Here is a 10,252-nt window from a genome sequence, read left to right on the forward strand (position 1 = left end):
CCACACCTGACTTAGTGCTACGGTCTCCTCAGGATAATTCTGTTCAAGCTGTATGTCTTCAGATCTTACTACTTTTCCTTCATAGTCTGCCCATCCGCCCTTGAGGATTTGCCTCCTCTGGTTGCGGTTGCGTTGTCTTCTTCTTGTCCTGACCTGCTTAAAATCTTCAACTATATAGTTAGGGTCAGTAAATAGTGGCGTACCTTCTCTGAGGGGAAGTGCATGTGGACTTCTCCGGTTCCAATGTAAATGATTGCTTTAACAGTGCTGAGGAACGGTCTCCCAAGGATGATGGATGGATCGTACTTGTCTTCTCCCATGTCAATAACCTAAAAGTCTGTATGGACAAAATGATCGTCTATTTTGATAGGGACATCAGTTACTACACCTTCAACCTTTCAGAATGTCTGATCTGCCAACTAGAGCTGAATGCATGTTGGTTTTAGGGGCATGGTTCCGAACAAGAGCCGATAGGTGACTGTGGCCATTATGTTGACGCTCGATCCGGTGTCGCAAAGTGTCTTGTAGAAGTTATACCCATTGATGGAGCAATGGATGCTTGGCATACCTAGGTCGTCCTTCTTGGTCAGAAACGGTGACTTAAGTCAATGATCTTGAACTCCATGAACTGCAGTGACCATCTTAGCTGACTCGGTCCACACTTGCTTGTTCCTGTTCCTCCTGTTGGTCCTCTTGCTTGGTTCATGTCGAGATTGCTCTGGGATTTGTGTAGTCTTGTTCTTGAAGGAAAACGTCTCCTTTCTCCCTTTGATGTAGAAACTGATCTTGGCAGCACTAGCGTAGATGACAGCTCCCGAGGTGTTCAGGAATGGCCTCCCTAAGATGACGGGTGCCCTCTCATCATTACCGGTCTCTATCACCACGAAGTCTGCTGGGGCATACAAGGTACCAACTCGAACGCAGAGGTTCTTCAATATTCCCTTTGGGAAACTTAACGTCCAATCTGCAAACTACAAACACATGGTTGTTTCTAATAAATGATATGTAAAGAATTTTTCATAGAGTACCCTGGGCATAATGTTGACACTAGAGCCAAAGTCGTAGAGTGCTTCTAGGAAGTCCACCATGCCGATGGAGATCGGGATGACAGGGCGTCCTGGATCACCTCTCTTGACCGGCAGAAGATCAGTAGTAACTTCAGTGACGGGGTTACTCCAGTAGTTACTTGCATCAAACATGTCTACAAGATTTGCAGATTCTAATCCTTCCGGTTGTGATGGTATACCGGGGTTAGTAGCAGGAACAACAGTAGCTATTTGATTTAACTGAGATTCAATCATTTTATTAAAGCTAATTTGATTCTTGATGGCAGTAGAGAAATTATCTATTCTATTATTTATATTTTCTAGCATTTTATCATTTGATGCCAATTTCTTAGATAAGTTATCCATTAGCTTTCCTTGATTAGACACTAACTCTCTCAGAGGTGTAAAATTATTATTATTATTGTAAGAATTGTTACCTTGATAATTACCTGAGTAGTTAGGCCTCTGTTGATTCCAACCTTGATTTTGTTGAGGACGGTTGTAGTAGTTGTTGTTGTTATTGATGTAGTTTACATCCTCAAGCATCTCAGGGCTGTGATTGCCTGAGTGTCCAGTATCTCCACACTCCTCACAAGTCATGTGAGAGTCGTAGATGTGCATAACTTCCTTCTTATCTCCAGCTCTATCATCGAGCTTCTTCATGAGCAGGTCTAGCTTAGCAGACAGCATGTCTACCTCCTTGAGCTGATGCATACCTCCACCTCTCTTGCGTGTCTAGGTCCTTTCTTCATTCCAGCCTTAGTTGGATGCCACAAGAGCTGTGGCTTGTGATATGGTGAGTGATAGGAATGCTCCTCCAGCTGCAGCATCCATGGTCTCTCGGGCACTATTGTCGAGCCCATGATAAAACATCTGCATCAGTAGCCAACTCTCCATTCCATGATGGGGACATTCTAGGATGTAGTCTTGGAAGCGCTCCCATGCTTCTGGAATGGATTCATCTTGTTGTTGCTGAAAACTTGTAATTTTCCCACGAAGGGCATTGGTCTTGCCCATGGGAAAGAACTTAGCCAGAAAGTTCGTGGAGCAGAGTGCCCACGTAGTATTCTTCTCCTTTGTAGCGTAGAACCACTGCTTCGCTCTCCCCAACAGTGAGAATGGGAAGAGGCGAAGTAGTATAGCATTTCTAGGGACTCGTGATATGGTGAATGTGCTGCAAATCTCCAGGAAGTGTTGGAGATGAGCACTAGCATCTTCGTGTACCTTTCCACAGAACTGATTGGATTGCACCATGTTGATAAGTCCAGGCTTGAGCTCAAAGTTGCCGTCGATCTCTGCAGCAGGTCCAATACGGATGTTGTCCGTAGTGGGAGATGAGAACTCACGGATCGATTTGTTCGCCATGGCTTCGAATTCTGAAGACAAGTTCTGGACGAAACTTCGGTGATCTTCTTGATTGGATGAAGCTTCGTGCTGAAGTGTTGATGATCTCTTCTTGAGCTTGGCTCTTGTTTTTCTGAATAACGCTTCGGGATTGTCAACAAAATTTCCTAGAAGATGTCTTCTATTCATACATTACCCTGCATAAAATAAAATAGAAAAATATCGGGGTAAAACTGTATGAGAGAATTGATAATCTCAATCATATTAGTGATGCGAATGATGACTCGAAATTCCATATCCATTCCTGATTAGTAATCAACCTTCCCTGGCAACGGCGCCAAAAATGCTTGTTGGGCATTCTTAACGTCACTACCAAAAGTTTTCTAATTCTGATAACGGCGCCGAAAATGCCAAACCTATCCCTCATGCCACTTAAGCCAAGTTGTCATCCCCAGCATGACATAAGAGACGCGGTATTGAAATATGCAATTGCTCTTCTAAATAAATAATAAATGGGATATGCAAGCGTACAGATTAATACCGATGTAGCATTTTAACCGGGAAGTATTCCAGGTATTGTTATTTATATTTTTACCACTGGGAAGGGATTGCTAAATATCAATGTTGATTATAGAATGGAATATAGGATTGAGTATCTATCACTGCATGTATAATTGAGAGTATTTATCTATCTCTTTCATACAGAGATAAATGTCACATAAAAGATAATTAATTTGATCAGCAAAACTTAGCCACATATAAATATGATAAGCACCTCAATAGATATTCTAGCAAGTCATTAGCATGGAATTAGGACGAACTACAAGAATATTTCCTATGTTATTCTTAACTATACAGTCTAGCATATCGTAGTTAGTGCAATTATACTTGTCAATCATTGCGAGACAGGATTATGCCCATGCATAGTGATATTATCAAGGTAAATGAGAAACATAGCAATCACTCCACTGTAATAATGTTGTTCTGCGAGCCCTATACACGAGAGGGGGACTATATAAGAATCAATGGAGCTATCACTACCACGAACTACCCTGCGATCTGGCATATAGGGTACAATCGTAGATAAATACGGTATAGGTACCACGCCTACACAATATTTATCATTTAAACACTGTACACATGGATAAATGCTATACGATCCTAAACATGTATATAAATCCAATCTAACTAAGCCAAGTATATAACTATGATAAACTAAGAACAATATAATTGCGAATATAAACAAGTAGAGCAAAGTCATAATCAATATATTGAAGTAGAACAAAGTCATATTCATAATATTGAAGAACAAAGATGAACAATTGAAGAGCAATAGAGAATTACCAAGAATCCTCCTGACAGATCCGGAAACCAATCGAAGATTGACTCCTTCTAGTTCTAATCCTATGTAGCTATGCCAAACTAGAGATCTAATTGATGTGGTGGCTCTAGGGCTTGATCAGAGGCTTCTTCTCCCAAGATGAATAATGAATTAGGGGTCTGAGGTGCTCTCCTCCAGGGGCCAGGGGGTCTGGTTATATAGTCCTTCCAAGTGAATATGGGTCGTTGGATCAAACCGACATTAATCGCACGATTTTCCTTGATCCTTTAGGTCGGTGGAGCATGATACGCGAGATTAGCTGTGATTGGCCCCGAGGCCAGGGCGGGCGCCCAAGGGGGGAGCGCGGGCGCCCTGCCCCCGAGCCCGTCCGGTCTCTCGTTCGTTCCCGTGGCTTCTAGACTTTTCTAGATGTAGGATAATTGCGCGGCACGTTAATATCTCTATATAAACCCGACGTGTGGGCCTTTCTTCCACAATTCCTGATAACCCCCTACAGAAATAGACAAACACCAAAACTCGTGGAATTCTGTTAGATAAAACCCTAAGTCTGGGTGTCGGTTGCATTTGGATCCTTTTCTTTGTTTATTTGTTAATTAAATTTGATACTTAAGGACCGTCAACACGCTGCAGGATCAAACCGACTTAACAAAGGGCCAAGATGACTCCTCGGAGGTGGTGGTGGAACATTCCAGAAGCGGGGCCGAAACCCTAACAGGGGACACAGGCCGGCGCCATGGTGGGGCTAGACGGCCCCACCTAGCGGCCTGTGGCCCCCGGTTTCTTCCTGTGTCTTCCAGAGTCTTCCCACATCCGTTCGTGATCTTTTTCATGGTGGATAAGTTTTATGGTAAATATGCACTTGAATCCCTCTTTTCAGCTTTTCTAGAAATAGACCCTGGAAAATATAGAATTTGCAAAACTCATAGAAATTGTCAATTTAAACCCTAGACTAGTGTGTTTTCATGTTCTCCTTCGGGTTTAAAGTTCTATTAAAAGTTGACGTTATCAACCGTCAAAACTACAGTCTATGGGGAAGGACAAAAGGTCATTTCCTCTTCTAGATATTGATCACTCATATAATGACGCCAATCATATTCCTCACTCACTCAACACCGAGCAAAGGTCTACCTACGATATGATAATGGCCGGTAGCAAACAAGGTGGGCTCTTCTTTGTGGATGGACCTGGCGGGACGGGAAAGACATTTTTGTATAGGGCACTTCTCACAAAACTACATAGCTCGGACAAGCTTGCCGTGGCTACACTTACATCTGGAGTCATAGTGGACGTAATGCCGGGTGCGAGGATGGCCCACTCGTGTTTCAAGATACCCTTAACTCTTCAAGAGGACGGTTGGTGTAGCTTCATGAAACAGAGTGGTACTGCCAAGTTATTGCAGCAAGCAGCTCTCATAATTTGGGACGAGGTATCTATGACAAAGAGACAAAATATGGAAGCACTAAACAACAACCTACGGGACATAATGGGCCGATCACACATACCGTTTGGTGAGAAGACCATTGTCCTTGGTGGGGATTTTAGACAGGACCATCTTAATGTGCGGAAAGGATTGAGGGCTCAAATATTCGGTGCTTCTCTATGAAGGTCGTATCTTTGGGAATCTATGAGCCACCTAAATCTTGTCTACAACATGAGTGTGTAGAGTGATCCATGGTTTGCAAATTATCTATTGCACATTGGTGGTGGAATCAAAGAGGTTAACTGAGATGACAACGTATGTATTCCATACGAGATATGTGTCCTACACTCTGGTGATGCTGAGAAAGATCTTCATACATTGATCAACATAATCTTCATACATTATGCAAAGGGGAGGCATCCTACCATGCCATTCAAAAGCCTAATGCTTAATGTCATTCACTTTTCATAAGCAGATTGAGACCTCATTTTGAAAACTACAGTGATTATAAAGTAAGTCAACTTCTTAGTTCTCTGAATCAGTTAAGGCTTGAAATTTTAATGAGCTCCTTCAAAACTAATTAAATTTAGGGATTCGGAATTTGAAACTAGAGACCGCCTTTGGATTCACATTAATGATCCGTCAATGTTGTAGCTCCTTGCTGTTGGTGTCTGATTCGAACGAGTTGCAACATGGATTTCAGTTCTTAAGATAAAGTATACAATAACGACAAAATGAAACATGGTTTGACTTCACACAAAAACACATGCAGCCAGATAGGATACCGATAGGACACAAAAACACATGCACGAAGAACGCCTCCTCAGTTTTGCGTCATCGTCGGGAGGCCAACGACGCGAGCGCAAACGACGTGGTCAGGAGCGTGGGTGTGAGTGCTGGCGGCCCTCTCCTCCTCGGGACGGCCTTGCAGCGCCTGTGCGAAGAGTCTCCTCTGAGAGCGTCCTCGTTGGTGTGGTTGTTGCGGCCGGTGTGGAATGGTGAGGCAATGATAGTGGTGGATGTGGATCTGTGGAGGCCACGAGTTTCCATTTTCACATGGAGGGCAGAGCCTAGAGGTCGGGGTTTTCTTTTTGCATGGGGCGAGCAGAACGTAGAGGTGGAAGAAAAAAATCGCATGGGTCTTTCTTTTATTGTCTTTTGTTGTAGGAGAATACAGCTTGGGCCGCCCTCGTTAAGCACACAACGAGACATAAGGAAAATGGAAAATAGAAAATGGTGGCCTGTAACGGCGCACAATAGAGATGCTATTTTCATCTCAGGGGCTCGTTTGGATACTCATTTTTTTACCTCAAACCATATGCAAGTAGGTTTTTTTTGTAAAACTTACACGTGAATTGAGGTTAACACATGGACATCTAAACAAGACTTCAGCGTGTTTTTTGGCAGTCTAAAAGCAGATTTTCACAACGTAGCTTACAGTTAATTGGTGCACCGCAGGCAAGAAGCTAGAGGTGAGGATTGATTTCCGCGTTCGGCCATCGTTACGGCCGGCCAACGTTGCCATGTTGGTGGCAAGCTCACCCGTACACGAACATCTGTCTTGCTCCTGCAGATTTGCTTTTCATAGGAGGTGGTTGACTGGTGGTGGTGAGCGCCCGGTTTCCTCTCGGAACAAGAGGGTCTCCGTCTTTTCCCTTATTCACCCGGAACACGTACAAACAGGAGGAGACCCTCCTCCCCCATCTCCGGCGACGATCGCCGGCGCCCCCCTCCTCCGAACGCCGCGGCTGCCGTGCGCGCGATAGGTGACGGACGGCAGCTGCTATGTGTTCTTCATACACCGCACACTCAGTGGAGGAGGATATATATACTGTAGTATATAGCTAGAGTAATATTAGTTGGTAAGCATGGATCGATTGGACATGATGGACAACATCAACTGCCGTCGGGTGATGACGAACAAGCCACGCATCGAAGCTCAATCCTCTTCGTCGGTCGACAGAGACAGGGAGAAGGAGGAGGACGAAGCACAACAGGACGAAGTGGCCGAGGCGATGAAGGCACCCCTGCTGGGTTGGAATCACAATCACCACGAAGCGGCTGGCGGCATTGGCAACAACAGGAGGCGGCTTCTGTCAAAGCAGCTGTCAATGAAGGAGACTACCAGGGAGGCCAAATGGGAGAAGCGCCGGCGGCAGATACTGCGGCGTAGCAGCATGGTATCGCTAAATGACGGAGGAAGCGGTAGCAGCAAGAGCATCATCGACGAACGGCATTATTGTCATCATGTTATGAGGTCTTCGTCGGAGTGCGTAATGAGGCGCCTGACTGACGAGGACCTTGACGAGCTGCGGGGCTCCTTCGAGCTTGGATTTGGATTCGACGAGGACACCGGCGGAACACACCTGCGTGACACGCTGCCCGCCCTCGAATTCTACTTCGCTGTGAACCGGCAGCTGTCGGACCGCAAGCTGCGGACGCTGGCGGCGGCGAGCCCCACGTCGACTTTATCGGCCGTGTCTTCGTCGTCCACGCTCCCTGACATCCCGAGCCCACGCAGCCCCAACGCCGGTGCAACCGCCAATGGCGGCGCCGACTCATGGAAGATTTTTACCCCAGGTACTGTACTGTAATAAATTACGCACATGCACATGCTCTCATGAAAGTCATTTGAGCTGTCTTTCCATTAAATAATTCTGACGCATCATGCGTGCAGGTGACAACCCTCAGCTTGTGAAGACGAGGCTGAGGCACTGGGCGCAGGTGGTGGCTTGCTCCATCAAGCACGGCTGATAAGACAGACAATTAGCAATTCGTCTGATCGTAAATCCTCATCTCGCGTCAAGGATGTCCTGTCGTCGACCAATATGTATAGGTGCGTGGCCATGTTAAAATGAACTCTTGCAGCAACCAAATATGATGTAAACGCGTGATCGCCATGCTGTTGTCTGTCATTCCTCATGTACACAGAAGAAGCTTAGTGCGTAACATGAACTAATGGTGCACTGACTCTATCACGTTTCGTCTATTATATTGGTGCCGTACTGCCGTCCATAGAGTAAAGATGGTTTATACACCTACTTCGATGCTAGCTTAACACTACCTCAGTTCTTCGTAACACTAGTGGTTCAAAACCCACCATCACTGCTGGATTTTCAACCGGCAGGACAAAACCGTTAGTGAGGGGGCCTCATATCACTCACCGACAGTAATGAGGAGCCAAGAGTGACTGTGCAAGGCTCCACGCGACAGTGTCACTTAAGTCAACACTCAACATTGCCAGTGATAACATAAACCGATAGTGCATGCTCTAGCTAACACTACCGACTTGTCGCTCGAGCCGACAGTAATTCTCGATACATCATTGTTGGCTTGTGGCTCAAGGTGATAGTATTGAAGCCATCACTATCGGCTTGTGTCTTGATCCAACAGTAAGAGTTTCAGGAACACCACCGGCTCCAAGCTCAAGCAGCCAGTAGAGTTGTTGACTGTATCACTGCCAACAGCTATTTGATTTTGGTTTTTTGAATAATTTATTTTATATTTTTTGGTGGAATAAGTATTCGCAATTTAAATTAGAAATAAAACAATACAAATCCATCAACATTAAGCATTATAATAATGACTTTACAAAAATGGAGTGATTTACATGATCAGATGTCCATCGAAATTCTCTTCTATAGTAACCTATCATAGGTAGCTTTTGCATATTGCTTGTGATCCTTGGTCTCGGCCCGACAAATGGAGAATAACCCTTTCTTACTACACACATCATTTATGATGAAGGCTGCTAGCACATTATGGAATCCTCGAATCTCGCCTTTCAGAAGCCAACGGCACTTTAGTTCTTTCTGCAGTCTTGAAATACTCAAATGTTAGTAGTTTGTTTCATTGAAATAGTTGAGATGGGAAGTTTACACATATGTTTATGTGAGGCTTCTGTTTTCCTACCACATTACGTAGAACCCGCGTTCGTTGTTTGCCATCGGCTGCTCAAGGATTCATGTGGTGAACCTCGAATGGGGGGTCCGTGATCGCATCCACTCGTGCCTTGACATTGTTATATAATATGTAAAATAAAAAATATGGAAATCTTCTATGTGAATAAAAAATATGTTATTGGGTTCACTTACTCATTTAGCAGTGTGCATAAGGGAGTGACACAATTAGATTCCCAAACCTCAATATGTGACTCATAAGCTTGATATCTACAAAGATGAAATGGGACCTACAATCACAAAGTCCTAGTTAATCCAAATATTTAAAAAATAGTTGGGATAACCAAAATAAAGGATAGGAACACATACTCGTAATTAGAGACTAGAAAGGTCCTTGTTTGTTTGGTTGGATGAAATATTTGATAGCTGTGGTTGCCACTTCTAGCACATAGCTGAATGCCCTAGTGTGGTTTTGATAATTGATAAAACACAGAGTACTAATCCCTATGCTAAGTGTGTGTACATTAGACAAGGTTAGTACATGTCAAGTGGTGGAGCCTAAAGGATCATGATGATGGTGGTGATGACCACAAGGTGATCAAGTGCTCAACTTGGAAAAGATAAAGGCAAAGGTATAGCGTAGGGTTTTGGTTTTGGTGATCAAGACACCATAGAGCGTGTGATCACACTAATAGATACCCGTACTATAAAGAGGAGAATTCTTTGGCTAAGTGGTCTACCAAGTGCCACTATAGAAGAATTCATTTTTGCTTGCATTTAGAACCTAATGAGCTCATTTAACTCCTTTGAAGAAAACGATTGTGAAAATGCTAACACACATGCACATGGTGTTATACACATGATGGTGTTGGCATGTTTGCAAAGGACGTGGAGTTTGAACGGTAACGAGGGGTTTAGGATCCTCTCTCCCTAGCTTGCGAGGCAGGATTCAGGTGTTTTTATGAAAATCAAATGCTAGTGATCTTGCAACCCTTGCAGAGCTAGAGCAAATCACTACTACAGGTTTGATTTTGCATGGTGTGACCATTTTTAGAATGGAGGTAGGCGCAGAATCTACCTGTCTCCATTATTTCTACCTATGACACCGCACAACGGCCGGCGGCATGCTCGCCTCAATTAAATATTAATGGAGGCAGGCAATGTAAACCAACCGCCTCTATCAATATTCATTAACGGGGAC

The 10,252-nt window shown here is 44.2% G+C and overlaps 1 protein-coding gene across 1 annotated transcript; it reads left to right on the forward strand.

Moving 5' to 3' along the window:
• Nucleotides 6,858-8,130, forward strand: LOC8081654. Its single transcript, XM_002451949.2, has 2 exons — nt 6,858-7,732; nt 7,830-8,130. Exons 1-2 carry the CDS (start codon nt 7,021-7,023, stop codon nt 7,904-7,906), a joined length of 789 nt encoding a protein of 262 aa, XP_002451994.1. The 5' UTR covers nt 6,858-7,020; the 3' UTR covers nt 7,907-8,130.

Source organism: Sorghum bicolor, chromosome 4 (genome assembly GCF_000003195.3).
Source record: "Sorghum bicolor cultivar BTx623 chromosome 4, Sorghum_bicolor_NCBIv3, whole genome shotgun sequence".
Lineage (NCBI taxonomy): Eukaryota > Viridiplantae > Streptophyta > Magnoliopsida > Poales > Poaceae > Sorghum > Sorghum bicolor.

Coding starts and splice junctions, on each gene's coding strand:
- LOC8081654 (XM_002451949.2), top strand. CDS start 7,021: ATGGATCGATTGGACATGATGGACAACATCAACTGCCGTCGGGTGATG. Junction 7,733..7,829: donor ATGGAAGATTTTTACCCCAG/GTACTGTACTGT, acceptor TCATGCGTGCAG/GTGACAACCCTCAGCTTGTG.